This window comes from Macrobrachium rosenbergii, chromosome 6 (assembly GCF_040412425.1).
Source record: "Macrobrachium rosenbergii isolate ZJJX-2024 chromosome 6, ASM4041242v1, whole genome shotgun sequence".
Classification (NCBI taxonomy): Eukaryota; Metazoa; Arthropoda; class Malacostraca; order Decapoda; family Palaemonidae; genus Macrobrachium; species Macrobrachium rosenbergii.
This window is the reverse complement of record NC_089746.1, coordinates 44,276,512-44,295,451: the sequence shown is the minus strand read 5'-3', so window position 1 is coordinate 44,295,451 and position 18,940 is coordinate 44,276,512. Positions and strand designations below refer to the sequence as shown.

The 18,940-nt window shown below is 35.2% G+C and overlaps 1 protein-coding gene across 10 annotated transcripts in view; it reads left to right on the top strand.

The window, feature by feature from the left end:
* The first annotated feature begins 1,674 nt into the window (after positions 1-1,674).
* Positions 1,675-18,940, top strand: part of dnc (phosphodiesterase dunce) — an 878,593-nt gene continuing 861,327 nt past the window's right edge. For 9 of the 10 annotated variants that reach the window (XM_067105656.1, XM_067105655.1, XM_067105654.1 and 6 more), the window contains exon 1: positions 2,126-2,473. In XM_067105656.1, coding sequence (XP_066961757.1) covers positions 2,217-2,473 — 257 coding nt within the window. In that variant the 5' untranslated portion in view covers positions 2,126-2,216. Of the gene's footprint in view, positions 2,474-18,940 lie in introns of all 10 variants that reach the window. The other variant, XM_067105658.1, reaches the window with a different exon arrangement.

Here is an 18,940-nt window from a genome sequence, read left to right as displayed (position 1 = left end):
AAGGAGATAAACGTCAAGTAGCGATGATTTCTAATGGCGTCGTCAGATTAAAAATGGTACATGATTCCTTCTTTTAAATGTGCAGTAAAGGAGTTTAGAAAATGAGTCCAAGAAGGCAGTAACGTTAGGTGTATATTACGGCGGCTTCCAGTAAAGTAAAGGAGTCTAGGAAAGGAGTCCAAGAAGGGAGTAACATTAGGAATATTTTGCTGTCTCCAGTATTGTAAAGGAGTTTAGGAAAGGAGTCTAGGAAAAGAGTCAAGGAAAGGAGTCTAGGAAAAGAGTCAAGGAAAGGAGTCTAGGAAAAGAGTCAAGGAAAGGAGTCTAGGAACCAGATGATGACACATACAGAGTTCAACAGGTTGTTTAGGCATTTCAAGGCTGTCCCCTTAGTTTTTTTTTTTTTCTCTATAGAACTTGCTGGTTTACATTTGTTTCCGATATAATTTTTTTTTTAATTTCGAACTACAAATTTAATGTGAATGGCCACATTTCATTTCAGACGTGGTCTTGTCTTGCTACAAAGTAGTGTTATTTCAAGCATGAAAAATCTATCTGTCTATGATTCATTTTAAAGCAGTTGTTGTTTGTAGTTTTTGTACCGATAAAAAAATCCTGGAAAACCTTTTATAACGTAGCAACGAAGATAATTAATGAAATTGGTTACCGTGTCCATGGTATATTTCACAAACTTTAGAGACAACTCTTTGAGGGTGTTTTGATAGAGATGAAGATATCATATTAATTTTTTTTTTTTATTCTTGCCACTTAATTAACATTTTGGGTAATTGAATTATAACATTTTTGTTAGTTTTATAATATTTTGTCTTTGAATTATTATTTCAGATACCATAGTAATTTTTGTTTATTGCTATCAGCTAAGTACCGTTTTTTGGGTCATTTATAAAATTGTTCTGTTTGCGCTTTATCTTTTCTTCGAATTATTATTTAAGGAAAATTCTGTAGACAAGAAGACGAAAAAAGAAACTTAATCTCTTGTGAATTACAACCCAAATTGAACACGATGTCACCGTTAGTTTGTAAGTTTCGAATTAAATATAATCCTCTTTGTTCAGGGTGACCCAGGCTTGTGGGAGATTAATTCAGCAATGGCAAGTATATATAACAATAGTTGAGCTTATAATCTGCGGCGTGAGTTTCTGTCAAATAAGTATATAGATAATATATCCGTGTCAGTAAAATATAATGTCCATATTGTTGGGTCATTGTAATGAAGTGCGGGTAGCTGAAACCGTAGAGTTTATCGGGTTTTCTGCGCGTGCGCATGTCCGTGACCTCTCCTCTGCGCTGTTACAATAAATATTAGAAGAAAGATTCCCTGAGAATCATTTATGGTGATCATACGAAATTCTACCCATTTTATATTATTAATGGTCATCATTTGACTGTAAATAACCTGTTTCCAACTTGACATTTACAATTACTGTATTTTGCCGGCATGACAGCGAATTCAAAGCAATGTTTTGAAGCCTAAACACATGACAGCCATACTCACTATCGAAGCATGATGATAATGTAATGATGGTGAATATTTCTTAGACTATTTCTGAAGTGTTATACTCGAACAGGCAGTGTAAATGTCGATATCAGTGAACGGTCTAACAAAGACTCCTCGAAGTCCGTGTAACGTGAATGTTTTCCCTTTCAGGTTTGATACGAGTGAAATGGGGTGTATAATTAAGTATATTTGTGACTTAAAGAAGAAAATAATAGTTTTTTAGACGACGACGATGATGATGATGAGAGTACAAAAATAACTTATCGTTAATCGTTTACGGGTATAGAAATAATCGTGTATAATAATCTCTTCAACGCTGCTCGGTATACTAGATAAGTGGAAAATAAAAGTGTCTGGTTTTTGTTTGCATCGCAAATAAGTTCGCTGTCGGTGCGCAAACAAATCCTACAGGTGAGAGAGAGGAAAGTTTGGTTACGCTGAAACAGCCGAGTAGCACCGTTAGCCGTCTGGCAAGGGTGAGAGAGAGAGAGAGAGAGAGAGAGAGAGAGAGAGAGAGAGAGAGAGAGAGAGAGAGAGAGAGAGATTGAAGTGTGAGGAAGGAGTAAGCGAGCCAGCGAGCGAGAGAGAGAAAGAGAGAGAGAGAGAGAGAGAGAGGGAGAGAGAGTCGGCAGAGCCGTGCATTGGTCGCGTAGCGTACAAGAGTTTGGGCTACGGTGTGCAAGTTCGCCTCGACAGAATGTCGGGGTTCAAAGTTGGGTTGGGACTGCGCCGGCGCACTAGCCATCGTGAGGGGTTAGCGATGGATAGCGTAGTGGAGGGGGCGACCCACGACACTCCGCGCAAACAGTCCTTCAAATCCAACATCCAGGTTCCTAATGTCAAGCTTAAGAAGTTCAGGAAATACGACACCTTCATCTGGCTTCGGGAACCCCACAAGGATAGTGGAAGTAACCCCGACAAGCCACTCAACAGACTACGTTCCCTCAACTCACTGTAAGTACTCCGCGACACCTCTCTCTCTCTCTCTCTCTCTCTCTCTCTCTCTCTTTCTCTCTCTCACTCACCACCACTTATACCTTATCACAACAATTGCACGTGGGGTTTTATTACCTTTGTTATTATAACTTTAGTATTGTTTCGTCGTGATTATGACAATCATCTTCGATTCCTGCTCTGCTGACAACCTGTCGTAAGTGGTCCTTCAATATTGTGATAACTGATTTATCTGTTGGTGCCAATCACAAATATTACACAAATATTTTTATGTTAAATGACAAAAAAATATCAGTGCGGCATTCAAGAGGTTTATTGTTAATAAGTGAAAGTGGAATGAACATTAATAGTTTATTAATGTGGGAAAATTGAACATTTCAGTTCTGTGAAAGCAGTGCACAAGGTTTTGTAAAGAATTCCTGAATATTTTTTTGGCATATTTATTAGTGTTTATTTTGATAAACCAAACAGAGATTTTTTATGTCTGTGAGACAAATGAACTGAACAGCCTATGAACAAAAACAATGTCGAAGAAAGTAATTAATCAGTGTTATGAATTTAAAGTTCTTGTTATAAGAAATGCGATGTTTACAATTTTTTCTTATTATCCTCCAAAATTGCGAAGTGGAATCAAAGATGTCTTCCGTTCATCCTTTTCAAAAGACAAGAAACAGTGGCCTTCTTATATATAAAAGGCTTGGCGAGTGCAACTAAGAGATATTTCATAAATTGTGATTGCGAAAAAAGTGCTTCAAAAGTCCGCGTAAGTTTTCTGATAATTGCGTCCATAAAACACTGTGCCAATATTCCTTCTATTTGTATCATTCTCCATGTCTTGAAAAAAAACAAAAAACATGGGAGTCTGTCGACTAAAGGAGGTTAGTAGAACTTCGTTGATTCACAGTTCCTCTGGAGAGAAATAAAAAAAAAAGAGAGAGAAAAACTGAGGACGTCAAAAGTCGAGGGAATGTTCGTGTCCCCAGATTAAGATGGGCGTGATAGCGATGCATGTCTGTGTTTCTCGTGAAGTGACATAATAAACATTTTTTCCTTGCCGTCCTCCGATGAAATTATGGCAAATTGTTCTGCAATAAACCTGCAATGCATAACGTTACAGCGTAATGACGACGGTACATGGCTGCGCTGGAAATTACAGAACGATGTAATGGGAGGTGGAAAATCATTTCTTCGCATGCTGCTGTTTGCGGACGTCTTGTACGAGTCATGCAATAACATTTTTGCAATACCTACTGAGAGAGAGAGAGAGAGAGAGAGAGAGAGAGAGAGAGAGAGAGAGAGAGAGAGAGAGAGATATAAAGACGAATTTTGCAAGTCATTAGTTTTTATGTAATAACTCATTTAAGTAATATTTTAATCGTTTAAAAGTAGTTAATTCTTTTAACCAAGGTTCATAACTAAAATGAATTGAATTGCTGGTTATGTATTGTTAGTATATGTTTTTGTGGTTATTTCCTTTTTGTCATGTATTCATGTTGCTATTCTGAATGTTTTTTTTTTTTTTATAAAACCGTAGGATTATTGTTATTTCATTCTCTGAAAGCTGTAATGGTTAATGCCAGTCATTTTTCTGAGCGCCGAAAACCATGATAATTGATATAAAGAGGTCAATGGAAGATTGAATGCTAACCAAATCTTAAATGCAACAAAAGGAATTTGAAGTTGAGCAAAGAGCGGATTTGCATGTTAGAATGAGTGTTTTGAGGTTCGGATTTAATCAATGATTTCATCAGCACTTATTTTGCAATATATGATGGAGGGGTAACGGTAAATCCTTTTGGCGGAATTAAATGTGTACACCATTATATGGGCGGAAATCATTAATAGAAACAAAATAAATAGATAGATTACGTACGAACCAGTACATGACGTTCTATAAATCCTTACTTGATTGCTTTAGACTGCAATCTGGAACCTTTCTAAACAAGGAATATAGTGATTATGAGTTTTCGTTCCCAATTTGAACTTGGAAGTCAGTTATTTCCAGCCGTGACTGTTCATGGTAGTTCAGGGACAAATTACGTTCATTTGTTATTGACCGGAATGAATTTTGCAGTGAAAAATCTGAGTTGGAATTTTTTTTATATTATTATTATTATTATTATTATTATTATTATTATTATTATTATTATTATTATTATTATTATTTAGAACATGAACCCTATTTATATGGAACGATCCCACAGGGGCCACTGACTTGAAATTGACACTTTCAAAGAATATGGTGTTCATGTGAAAGAAGTATCAGAAGGTAATAGGCAACACAGAAAAAAAAGAGATTAGTTATTAGAAACTAAAAAAATAAATTAAGGAATTAATAACTAATCAGGTAAAAATGTAAGGCAATTATTAAAATGCAAAGAGAATTGTGTTAAGGGTAGTAATGAATAAAGTGCCTGGTTATTTTGAGACAATTTTGCCAAAGGTGTTGATTCCAGGCTTCCGAAGAGAAAGTCATTATGGAGTGTATGACCCTCCAGTGCAGTCTTGGTACTTCAGTCCACTCGACGCATTGAGATTACGACGAATCCGTTGCCAGCTTGACTTCCAAGTCCAGTTGTATTTGAGAGAGTCATCAGATAAAGAACCCCTTATGAGTAGTGCCATCAGTACACCTCATGCAGTGCACTGTAAGCATTACTTAAGGCTCTTTGCAGCGTCCCTTCGGCCCCTAGCCGTAACCCCTTTCATTCCTTTTGCTGTACCTCCATTCATATTCTTTTTTCCATCTTACTTTCCATCCTTTTCTAACAGTTGTTTTTAGTGCAACTGCAAGGTTTTCGTCCGGTTACTCCTTTTAAACCTCTTACTCTCAGTTTTCTTTTCTGGGCTTAATGATCTCAAAGGTCCCAGTGTTTGGCGTTCGGCCTAAATTTTATATTCTATCTATCAGGTAAAGAAAACGATTTCTAACTGTGTGAGGCTTAAAGAGAACCTTTTTTGAATTTTGGATGGAAAAAAGTATGTAGAAATGCACTAACGTTACTGGAAAATTTTGAATGAACAAAAATATCGGCTAGTACACTAGAATTGAAGGAAAAGTTTCCAGCTATACTAGATCTTACTAAGAGCGTTTTCTACGAATTTCGAATGAGCTAGAAAATATTTAGGGCCATTAAGTTAAGAAATATTTTTAAACCCTTTTTCCCTTGATTAAAATCAGTCGTTTAAGAGTACTGAACTCTACTTTCACCGATTATATACAGTATATATATATATATATATATATATATATATATATATATATATATATATATATATATATAGATACATACATACATACATACATACATACATACATACATACATACATACATACATATATATATATATGTATGTATATATAGTATATATATATACATACACACATATATGTATATTATGTGTGGGTATGTGCACATTTAAATTTACATTAACCCCTCTCTCATTCTTGACTCAACAGGTGCAGTTATGTGATGTGAATAAAAAATTATTTGATCCTGTAACGGATTAAAAAAAATCCATGCGTCATCCAGTTTAGGTCAATCGAGCAACAGTTAGCTTTTTATATCACGCTGTCGATCTCTAAATACGACGTTTCGCAGGATTACAATGTATGTAATAGAATATGCATCCGTATCAAATTATGTATCGGACAAGGAAAAATTATTTTCCTGGGGTAGTGGTCAAATAACGAGAATTATTGTATTTTTTCGAAAAAATTGCCTGTATTATTTGGAAAAGATATAACCAAATGGCATAGAATTAATGACACAGCCTTTGTAAACAGTGTGTCATTAACGGTGACAGGTGTGATACCAATTTGTAATATAATAAGATAACCTTAAATATATTTTAATGAAGCAGTTGTTTCGGTAGAAAGTTTGAGATTAGTTCGCTAAAATACGAATATGTCCATAATGAAATAGATGGAACGTTTTTCTGAATAATGTTAAATTGCGATAAAAATAGTTTTGCTGTAGAATCCCGGAACACCATTTCACATCCCCACCTGTGAAGGTAGTGTCGTCAGTGCACCTCGTGCGGTGCACGGCAGGCATCACGTAAGGTTCTTTGCGGCGTCCTTTTGGTTCCTAGCTGCAGCCTCTTTCAATCCTTTTACCGTATCTCCGTTCGTAGTCTCTTTCTTCCATCTTTTTTTCCCACCCTCTCCAAACAATAGTTTCATAGTGCAACTGCGAGGTTTTCCTCCTGTTACACCTTTCAAGGCTTTTTACTGTCAATTTCGGTTGCAGTGCTGAAATACCTCTTAGGTCCCAGCGCTTGGCCTTTGGCCTAAATTCTATATTCTATTCAATTCATTTCATAGGCCGATGGGATGGTGGGCAAACAATTTCAGTTATGCATTCGGACAGAGAATGGTAGTTTTAAGCAAGTAACAGTGAACAACTAAAATCTAAGAGGCGTAGAATGTGTGTGCGTGTTTGTGTATGTGTAAGTGTGTGTGTGTGTGTGTGGAAAAATGGTGAGGGGGCGGGGGGCAGCGTGCCATTCCAGACCGCATGATGCATGAATATCGTAACCTTTTGGATTTGGTCTCAGCACCGGGCAAAAGTGAATGGTGCAGTAGAGAACATTTACAAGATGAGATGTTACGAAGCCACTCACTGGACCACGGAATATTGACTGCAATTTCACGGAGCTTAGAAAAACCGATTCATATTCCGTTAACAAAGAAAATCCAGCTAAATTCTTTATGTATAAGATAATACCTGCTTTTTTATAACTGTATCGGAGTAAGGAAAACACTTCTTGACGCTATAATAGAATAATGATTCAATTAGAACCCGATACATTAGATTTTTTATGAAAATATGATAATGATAAGCTTGGGAAAAAACTGTCTTTAAGAATGAGATGGTGAAATGTTTTTTACAAACGCTTGTTAAAAAAAATCTACAAAAGATGTGCCGAAGGGTTCTAGTGTCTTCATTTTGCAGAAGAGCAACGTAACAGACAGGAAAGTAACATCCTTCGTAGATGGGAATTCAAAGCCAAGAAATGCTATTGAGAATATAGTGGAATAGGAGAAGCCGTTTCTGAGAATGGAAAGGAATAAGGAGATTTATTTCTTTGAATTCAATAATATGGGAAAATATTGACGAGGCTACGATAAAGGATAAAAAAAAAACGCCGGTTTTCGGAACACAATGAAATGGGAAAAACATTTCCAGGAAGCTCAAATCAAACCTAAAAGAATGGCAATAATTAATATTTTTTTGCCGTAACTCATATATTTGTCCAGGTAGATGGACGTTCTTGTAGACCTATACAAAAGGAAGAGTAATATTTTATTTCTTTAGGCATTTGTATGAAGAGTTTATTTTGAATTCTTCTGAAACAGATAACTGAAGGATAAAGAGAAAGCCGATACGAAATTCTTAATGGGGATGATTCATTATTTCAGATGATCAGAGGGTAATGATACTGAGGAAAAGTGAGAAAGTATCCACTCTCTCTCTCTCTCTCTCTCTCTCTCTCTCTCTCTCTCTCTCTCTCTCTCTCTCTCTCTCTCTGTAATACACACACATAAATATATATGTTTATGTATATTTATTTATTTATATATAAATATATATATATATTATATATATATATATATATATATATATATATATATATATATATATATATATATATATATAAATATATGTATGTGTGTGTATACAGTATATATATATATATATACATACATACAAACATACACATACATCTACACATCCACACATAATACATTATATATAAATACAAATATACTACACAAGACATACTGCAAATTAAAGCCTGAAAAAAAAAAAAATTAACCCGGCAAAATGACCTCACAGAAATCGGCAGCAAAGATACTTTCCAACCCCCGACAGGACACGCAAAGCGCCGCCATTGCAGAAGTGCATTAAACCCCGAGAGCGTCGGAGATTCCCGGAATAAGCTCTTCCTCTTCTTAGTGTTACCGCTCTCTGTCAAGCCCCTCCCTTTCGCCACATTATGGAGCTTGAGAACTCGCCTGTTGTGCTCCAAAAGCGATTACTCTTGCGAAATGGAAATTTTCTTATGTATATTTGCTGCAGCTGCTCTGAGTGACGCTTGATTTCTTTGTGTGCGCGCGCGTGCGTTTGTGTGTGTGTGTGTGTATTAGATTTTTTATATTGCGTGCACTAGTTTCTTTATGACGAAAGGAAGGGTGGGAAGGTGTTTGAATAACTGTATTATAGATGCTGGATGATTATATTAAAATGAATGTGTATATATTATAATGCATAAGACTGTGCGCGTATGTGTGTGTGTGTTTTTTTTTTTTGTATATGTATTAGTTTTTATATTAGGTACACTGGTTTCTTTATGACGAAAGGGAGGAAGAGAGAGTGTTTGAATAACTGAATTATAAAAGCTGGATGATTATACGGAAATGAATCTCTATGTTTAATATTATAATACATAAAACATGAACATAGTTCGCACTTCTCATCTCTCTTATATGAAGGACAAACAAAAAAAAAAGTTTATCATTACCTCTGCTACACATTTAAAACTATCATAGTAATTAACTAATTAAATTCATTCAACTTCGTTTTGTTTTTCAATCTGCTTTTCATCATTGTAAGCTTTGGGTGCATCCTCACTACAGTAAAATGTCATAAACACACGTAGGCAACTTATCGCGCACACGTCACGTCACAAGCATGTTGAATACAAGTTAACACCATATCCGTAGTCCCAACCAATGCTACATAAGATTATCCAGCATTTGCCAAAGATTCGTTGACATGTTTCCAACATGTGTGTGATATGTATGCGATAAACTGTCTGCATGTTTATGACATGTTTTCAACATGTTTGTGATGAGTATGCTTTAAGCTGTCAGCGTGTTTGTGACATGTTTTCGACATGTTTGCGATATGTATGCGATAAGCTGTCAGCGTGTTTGTGACATGTTTTCAACATGTTTGTGATATGTATGCGATAAGCTGTCAGCGTGTTTGTGACATGTTTTCAACATGTTTGTGATATGTATGCGATAAGTTGCCAACCTGTCTTTATGACATGTATACCATAGTGTTGGCGCACCCCTTCGCAAGACTTCTTTCCGCATTATCTGAACTGCATGCAATCAAAATTAAATACGGAAAGAAAGTATTTTTTTACAGTGCGCTCTCTCTCTCTCTCTCCCTCTCTCTCTCTCTCTCTCTCTCTCTTAAAAATAATGTTGTCCTGCAAAATGTGCTTATGCCCTCGCCGTGTGTTCTTCGTGTTTGTCGTCATCGCTGCGTGGAATTGCAAAATGCAGGAGCAGCCGTTTAACCGTGTTTTCTCGGGTCCTTAATGGCCCATAAGAGTCCATAATACTTCTTATCCTATCTGGGTGAGGCTTTATTGAGTTGTATTTTCTAGCAAATGATACAGAAGAGTTGCCCTCTCTCTCTCTCTCTCTCTCTCTCTCTCTCTCTCTCTCTCTCTCTCTCTCTCTCTCTCTCTCTCTCTCTCTCTTTCATGCACACCGTTTCTGGTAAATTGTACAGAAAACTTCGCGCTATCTCCCACCGGCCTCTTTTTCTCCTTGAATTTCTTAAGAAAGATACAAAAAAAAGCTCTCTCTCTCTCTCTCTCTCTCTCTCTCTCTCTCTCTCTCTCTCTCTCTCTCTCTCTCTCTCATCATGCACACTGTTTCTGGCAAATTATACGGAAATTTTCGCTCTGTCTTCCTCCCCGCCACTCTTTTTCTCCATGCATTTTTTAAGAAATGTTCAGAAGAGCTCTCTCTCTCTCTCTCTCTCTCTCTCTCTCTCTCTCTCTCTCTCTCTCTCTCTCTCTCTCTCTCTCTCTCTCTTCTTTATCGCAGGATCTTGATGGATGCGAGAGATGGCCCACTTTATAGAGTCCGCGTTGCATTGATAAACCTCAGCCATTTTAATGAAAGCTGCTGCGTCAATCGATTACCGTATGGTGTACAGCTTATTAAACATAAAATCAAAAGGAGAGAGAGAGAGAGAGAGAGAGAGAGAGAGAGAGAGAGAGAGAGAGAGAGAGAGAGAGAGAGAGAGAGAAAGATTTAAATCTCAAGGATATGATTGCTGTTTGCTAAACTGTCTACTTGAAGATGACAATAGGAAGAACATAATCTGTTTATCTTCATGTAATGACATCAAATGAGCAAAGGGCTGTAAATTATTAAATATTATATTTGCAGCAGTCTAACCATCAGCAATGAGAAAGGTTTCGCCAGTATTGCTCTCTTTGCCCCAATAATATTTACAATAATGAACTATTGGACAAGTGGACCCATCTGCACAATAACTCTTTAAGCCGTGGCATATCGAAAAGAATTCAAGGTAAATAAATTCAGTGGTTTTTGCAGGACCAAAGTTTTTAGAAATATTTTCATTTTTGAAGGTGGAGGCGGGTCCCTCTTCAGTGACATAGGTGACATTTTGAAAGAGAAAATTATGTTCAAACAGGCTTACAAGAGAAGGCAGAGTATTTTTTCAAAGGTTCTTCCTCCGTAGGGGGTTAGTGCCGTCAGTGCACCTCGTGCTGAGCACTGTAGGCATTACTTAAGGGTTCTTTGCAGGGTGCCTTCGGCCCCTAGCTGCAACCCCTTCCGTTTCTTTTACTGTACCTTCTTTCATATTCTTTCTTCCATCTTACTTTCCACATAGTGCAACTGCGAGGTTGTGCAACTTCGAGGGTTTCCTCCTGTTACGCCTTTTAAACTTTTGCTGTCAGTTTCCGTTCCAGCCTTTGGCTTAAATTCTATATTCAGTTCAATTCAAAGATTCACCTTTTTTGAGAGAGAGAGAGAGAGAGAGAGAGAGAGAGAGAGAGAGAGAGAGAGAGAGAGAGAGGGATGGTATTCTTTGTCCAGGAAAAGCACTCACAAGCGCACGGCTGAGTTTAACCATACACACTGGTTTGTTTCCGCCCAGGAAGTTTAGCTTGAATAAGGAACAGAAAAAACCTCCTTTGGCCCTGAAAAGGAACGACATCGAGAGATGTTTTAGAATCAAGAGATATTTAAGGACCTGTAACTGAACGGCATTCAGCTCCTGGGGATCTTGTTATACAGGATAAGTGTCCATGAGCTCTCCAAGTTGATCGTTTTGGACCATAAGGTTTTTTCTTTACTAATACCTTCGGTTTGGAGAACGTTCACTTACTTGAAAATGCGTGCGTTCTATTAAGTGGAGTCTTTGACTTTCAAGAGGAAGAACGGATCTTGTGATGCTGTCATTTAATCCCTGAATTCAAAGTTGATATAATTTTATTTTTTATTATTTTACGCTTTTATTTAGCTTGCTTTTTTGTCAGTCTGTTTGTTTGTTTGTTTGTGTGGGTTCAGTCTTGTAATTCAATTTTCGACCTGTTCCCTTCGTCCGATGGACTTGAAATTTTGCATGGTTACTCAGTCCAGGTTACAATAGAACCTTACATGATCAGTGACCCTACAGTATTCCAGGATTTGTATGAAGTGAATAACTCTACGGATTTTTTGGCGCCACAGGATATTATAGAATATCATATCAATGTCGTTAGCTACAATCATAAAACGGGTACAATTTCTGTCGAGACTAAAACGTATAAAATAAAAAATATATATTTTTTAAACACGCTTTTATTAAAATGGACTAAAAATTAAAAAATAATTTTTTGAGACAAACCAGGATTTTCTTACAATTAATCATGACTATAAAAATAAAAGCGTGGGCGCATAACGTGAAAGGAAATGCTGCAAGAAAAAAATACTTGTAGCATTTTCTTCCATGTTTGTCGCTCATACTTTTATTTTTTATAGTCGTGATTGATTGTAAGAAAATCCTGGTTTGTCTCAAAAAATTATTTTTCTACTTTTTAGTCCATTTTAATAAAAGAGTGTTTAAAGAATTTTTATTTTATTTTTTTATGGATGACATTCTTTAGTTGCAGCAACAGGTCTCTCTCTCTCTCTCTCTCTCTCTCTCTCTCTCTCTCTCTCTCTCTCTCTCTCTCTCTCTCTCTCTCTCTCTCTCTCTCTCTCTCTCTCTTTTCCGTGTGTGTGCGTGTTTAGAATGCATATAGAGCTGATATAATGCCTTCAAGAGTTGCGCTACCTGGATATCTTAGGTTGGCTAGTTTCTGAAAAGACGCTCTCGTTTTTTTTTTTTTTGTTTTTTGTGCGCATGCGTGCATGCGTGTGCAGGGTAGGGTAGGAGAGGGATATGGTGACCTGGGGAAGAGGGGAAGGGTGAAGGGGGGGAATGGGCACCGGCGATGAATAAAATCTGACCCGTGTTGTCTTTTGTTGTAGCTTTAATTGAACTGGCCCGCATTGATCCCCTGAGGCATCCATATTCATTTGGGTATAGCTTCGGTTTAGTCTCCCTTCAGTCTGTGATGGATTTATTTCTCCCCCCTATTCTTGCTCTCCGGGTATATATATACATATACCAGAAAGCCTTAGCAGCAAAAGCCTTTTTATATAAAACTCCGCTACGTATTTAAGCTAAGCGGATTTGGGCGGGTAAGTCTGCGCTCTCTTTTTATCGATCATTCTGTGTATTTTACAAAGTTCTTGCCAAAAGCGTCTTTTAACTGAAATCGTTCGATGGGGATACGTTGCGAAAAAAAAATTGGAAAGCAGTTCTTATTCGTATTTTAGAAAGTTATCACTATTTCCCTTTTTTTTTCTTTTTTTTTTTTGAAAAGGTTAGTCTTTCCCCCCAGCTTCCATCTTTTATTTTTTTACCCTATGGCAATCGATCTCCACAGATTAATTTACTGGATGAAAAGACAAAAAAAAAAAAAATAGTTCTTTTGAAAACGTGAGCCGCTTAGAAGTTCAATAAAATTAGTTTACCTTTATTTGTGAACACCAGAAAATCGTGTCATGTAAACTGGTATTTACTTGATTTCTGCTCATCGAGAACTCGTGTAAGAATAATTCAATCTTATTTTTGATTACGTGTAATTCGTATTCTTTGAAGTTGCTTATCGTTTGTTTTTCATTTCATCATATAACATTCATGTGACTTAAAAGGTTATACATCAGTATCTTGCAGTTTATAGCTTCCATGCCATTAAAAGATAATTTTCCCTTTGTTTCGAATACTTGAAATCTTTGTAAGTTGAAAGGTGATGTACCGCTGCTTTTGAATGCCCGCTATTCATGTAAATTAAAAGATTACTTACCTTCCTTTTTGTATACCTGAAATACATAAAAGTTCAAAGATAATTTTCCCCATTTACGAGTGAATTAGTTGTCCTGGAAATATTTCTTTAATGAAGTCGGTTTGATTGGCGGATGATGATAGGACTTGTTATTATACCTTTCGTGTGTTTGGAAGTGGCTAGAGAGGATGGTTTCTTTGAAAGATGGTATAAACCTTCACGAAGTTCATTCGCTGATAGTGGCCATAACCAGATTTCCCTTTGAAGACTCTCAGATTAGTCCTGTAACCAGATTTTTCCAAGGAAGAATTTCAGATTAGTCCTATAACCAGATTTCTCTTTGACGACTTTCAGATAAGTTCTGTAACCAGATTTTTCTTTGAAGACTTTTAGATTAGTCCTGTAACCAGATTTCTCTGAGGACTTTTAGATTAACCCTGTAAACAGATTTCGCTTTGAAGACTCTCAGATTAGCCCTGTGACCAGATTTTTCCAAGGGAGAATTTCAAATTAGTCCTACAACCAGATTTCTCTTTGACAGCTTTCAGATACGTTCTGTAACCAGATTTCTCTTTGTAGACTTTAGATTAGTCCTGTAACCAGATTTCTCTGAAGGCTTTTAGATTAACCCTGTAAACAGATTTCGCTTTTTAGACTCTTAGATTAGTCCTGTAACCAGATTTTTACTAGGAAGAATTCCAGATTAGTCCTATAACCAGATTTCTCTTTGACGACTTTCAGATAAGTCCGTAACCAGATTTCTCTTTGTAAGCCTTTAGATTAATCCTGTAACCAGATTTCTCTGAAGACTTTTAGATTAACCCTGTAAACAGATTTCGCTCTGAAGACTCTCAAATTAGTTCTGTAACCAGATTTTTACTAGGAAGAATTTCAGATTAGTCCTATAACCAGATTTCTCTTTGACGACTTTCAGATAAGTCCTGTAGCCAGATTTCTCCTTGAAGACTTTCAGATTAGTCCTGTAACCAGGTTTCTCTATGAGGACTTTCAGCTTAGTCCTATAACCAGGCCCTCTGAAGACTTTCAGATTACTCCTAACTCAGTTTATTTATGAAAGATGCAATAGTAGTTTTAATTTGGTTTCTTTATGCTGTTGGTAGTATTCTGAATTAGGCTGGAGTGTAGGATCTTGAAGTTTAATTATTTTCAATTAAGGAAGCGATGATAACAGACGTAACTAAGTGAATTTGATGATAGTAGATAAGATAAGCTCCTCTTCTCTCTCTCTCTCTCTCTCTCTCTCTCTCTCTCTCTCTCTCTCTCTCTCTCTCTCTCTGTGTGTGTGTTATAGGTTAAGCCATATTCAGACATATTCATGATATCATTTTACTTTGCAGTTAACAGAATTCGTAACTGATATACATGACAAAATTCTCACGTTCTACAGTTTCTCTCTCCCTCTCTCTCTCTCTCTCTCTCTCTCTCTCTCTCTCTCTTGTGTGTGTGTGTTATAAGTTAAGCCGTATTCAGACATATTCATGATACCATTTTTCTTTGTAGTGAATAGAATTCGTAAATGAGATACATCACAAAGTTCTTGAGTTTCTCTCTCTCTCTCTCTCTCTCTCTCTCTCTCTCTCTCTCTCTCTCTCTCTCTCTCTCTCTCTCTCCAAACCTGTTAATCGCTCTGGGCTTTGAAAGTGTTCGGATCCATTAAAACTCCGTGATTTTAAGGGAGGTGCGACGCGAGATTGCCAATTTTAGGCGATATGCCCGAAATAGTTGGATGAAATCGTTTGCGAATGGGGCCAGATATTTCCTGATATGAAATTCAGACATATTCCTCATATCAGTTTACTTTGTAGCTAATAGAATTCGGAACTGGGATACGTAACAAAGTTCTTGCGTTTTAAAGTCTCTCTCTCTCTCTCTCTCTCTCTCTCTCTCTCTCTCTCTCTCTCTCTCTCTCTCTCTATTAGTTTTTCTTTATGCTGATACTATATTTCTGCATGTGTGAGTTATTTCTAAGAAAAGCTCATGCTGTACAAATTCTAATTTTCAGAAATAAATTCAGAGCATTCCTGTTGAATGAAAAAGTTTTTGTTCCCTTTCGTTTTATGTGTAAAATATTTTGTAACATTTTGAAAAGATGTTTTAGTGGGTCAACGCTTAGTAAAATATAAAAGAAACACATTAATAACAGATGGATATATAATATTAATATATAGGGACCACTTTAACCCATATTTCTATTTGTATTCAACTAAATATGTAAATGCAGATAGAAATATCGATTAAAGTGTTCCCTAAATATTAATATTTTATATTCTTCTGTTATTATTGTTTTTTTTTTTTTTTGTAAATTTTACTCAGTGTTCAAGTCCTAGTTTATTTAAGGCTCAGTAACGCTAGATCAATAATGCATTCGCTGTGTTCCTACCGAATGACGTCACATTTTTCGTACTACGAATTCTGCCATCTGCAGTTTAGAAACATTTTAGAAAATTAGGTCATCAGGTTAGCGAGTCAGTCATTCTCGATGTTGCTTTAAGTGTGCAGTTGGGGAGTATCACAGGTTAATGTACCTCGAGGTATAAGTTTAAGATGATTAATTTTGGAGAGGGGAGGGATGCATAAGTTGCTCATTGCTCCCTTCCTGGTTAATTCAAAAGTCACTAAATTCGTGTAATACGGAAATACTTCGGTACAGTCACTCACTTGAGTTATCACTCAAGTTGTATGGTGTTATATTAAGTGGTCTTCCTCCTTAAGGTCTCCGAATAGGTGATATATACTTGTATTCTCTCTCTCTCTCTCTCTCTCTCTCTCTCTCTCTCTCTCTCTCTCTCTCTCTCTCTCTCTCTGTTATAAGATGAGACGTCTTTATTTTGTCTATAGTGTTTTGACTGTTGTATGGTGTTGTATTAAATGGTCTTCCTCCCTAAGGTTTTTGAATAGGTTGGTATGCTCCTCTCTCTCTCTCTCTCTCTCTCTCTCTCTCTCTCTCTCTCTCTCTCTCTCTCTCTCTCTCTCTCTCTGTTATAAGCTAAGACGTCTTTATTTGTCTCTAGTGTTCTGACTGTTATTTCGTGTTATATAAAGAGGTCTTTCCTCTTAAGGTCTATGAATAGCTTGGTATACCGTTACACTCTCTCTCTCTCTCTCTCTCTCTCTCTCTCTCTCTCTCTCTCTCTCTCTCTCTCTCTCTCACAGTGTGTGTCTTATAAGCTAAGACGTGTTTAGATTGTCTGTAGTGTATTGATTGAAAAAGAAACGCTAAAGTGAGACAGCCAAAGAATAATTGTCTGCCCTTATTCATATAACTGACCATAGTTTCTATACATATGACGTTTTGTTTGAATATTATCTATATATATATATATATATATATATATATATATATATATATATATATATATATATACATATATATATATACAGTATATATATGCATGTATGTATATATATATATATATATATATATATATATATATATATATATATATATATATATATATCAAATTGTATTTTATATTTATATATATATTTATGCGTATATAATATAAAATATACTTATGTGTATATATATATATATATATATATATATCCATCCCATAGCCGACTATCGAGTCATCTGTTTCAATAATAGCCTACTTATATGGCGATTTATCGTGTGTGTTTTTTAAAATCTTTTTAAAACTACATTCAGTATTTTCATTTTTTTCCAATCCTTATTGTGAATCTTGAATGTATGAATGCCTTCCGATTTTTACATTTAAGTATCTGCCACTAGTAACATGTAATAACGGAATAGAATCTAAAATAGATATTAACTTGTTACTTATACGCCGGTTTCGTCGTAAGACGAGGACCAGTATCACTGACCGCAGTCCGACCGCGCAAAACCTCACGACCGCAACTGCCCCGTTGTTGTAGCGGCGGTTCTCCTCCGGACAGGTAAATTATTATTACTGATTGTCGGCAATGGCTTGAGTAATACGCTGTCGTAATCCTGTGACGATGATATTATGCTTTCCCTGTGTGGAGTGACCCCGTCTTGCTTGTTTATGGGAAATAACAGTATAGAATGGTGTGAGTGTGTGTATGTTTGTGCATAATATATATATATATATATATATATATATATATATATATATATATATATATATATATATATATATATATATATATATATATATATAATATATGTATATATATATATATGTAATGTATGTATGTATATATATATACATATAAGTGTAAATTTAAATGTAACATGTATATTTATACATATCTATATATATATACAGTATATATATTATTTATATGTGTATATATACAGTATATGTATATGTGTATATGTATATAAATATATATATATATATATATATATATATATATATATATATATATACATATATATGTATATATATACACATATATACATCTAAATGTAAATTTAAATGTGACATATATATATGTATATATATACATATGTATAAAGACGGAGTTAAAAATGTAAGCTTTCTGCGTAATGTATACAAATTATTGCAAGATTTCCATTAGCAAGTGGGCGAAAAAGACGTGTGTGGGCTATTTACTGAATCAAAGAACTTGAAGTTAAGAATCCAGTTTTGTTAAGAATTCAGGCACCCTTGTTAAGGCGTCCTTTTGCCGAAGTCATGCGTGCAAACACCGTAGGGTTTTTCAACGTATTTTATGCCTCTTGATCTTTGGATATTATTGAACTATCTAGTTTATTTTGATCTCCTTGGGTTTCTTTATTATTCTTTAGTCATTCACTGTATTATTTCATAGTATATGTAGCTATTAAGCATTTTTTTTTTTTTGTCAGAATACAATATTTACAGTAGTTTTTTATACTCTCATTGAACATTTCAGTAGTTCAGGAAAATGGTATATTAAAATATAAATATCAGAGGCAATTTATTTTAGAAACCGAAAGGAAATAAGTTGAACAAACTGGAATAAGGAACTGTAATGGGACAGAGGCACACACCCACAGACAGACACACACCCACACCCACACAGGCTCATGTACACAGATACACACATGCACATTATATATATATATATATATATATATATATATATATATATATATATATATATATATATATATATATATATATATATATATATATATATATATATATATATATATATATAAATATATATTTATATATATATAAATATATATTTATATATATATATATATATATATATATATATATATATATATATATATAATATATATATATATATATATATATATATATATATATATATATATATATATATATAGATATATATATATATATATATATA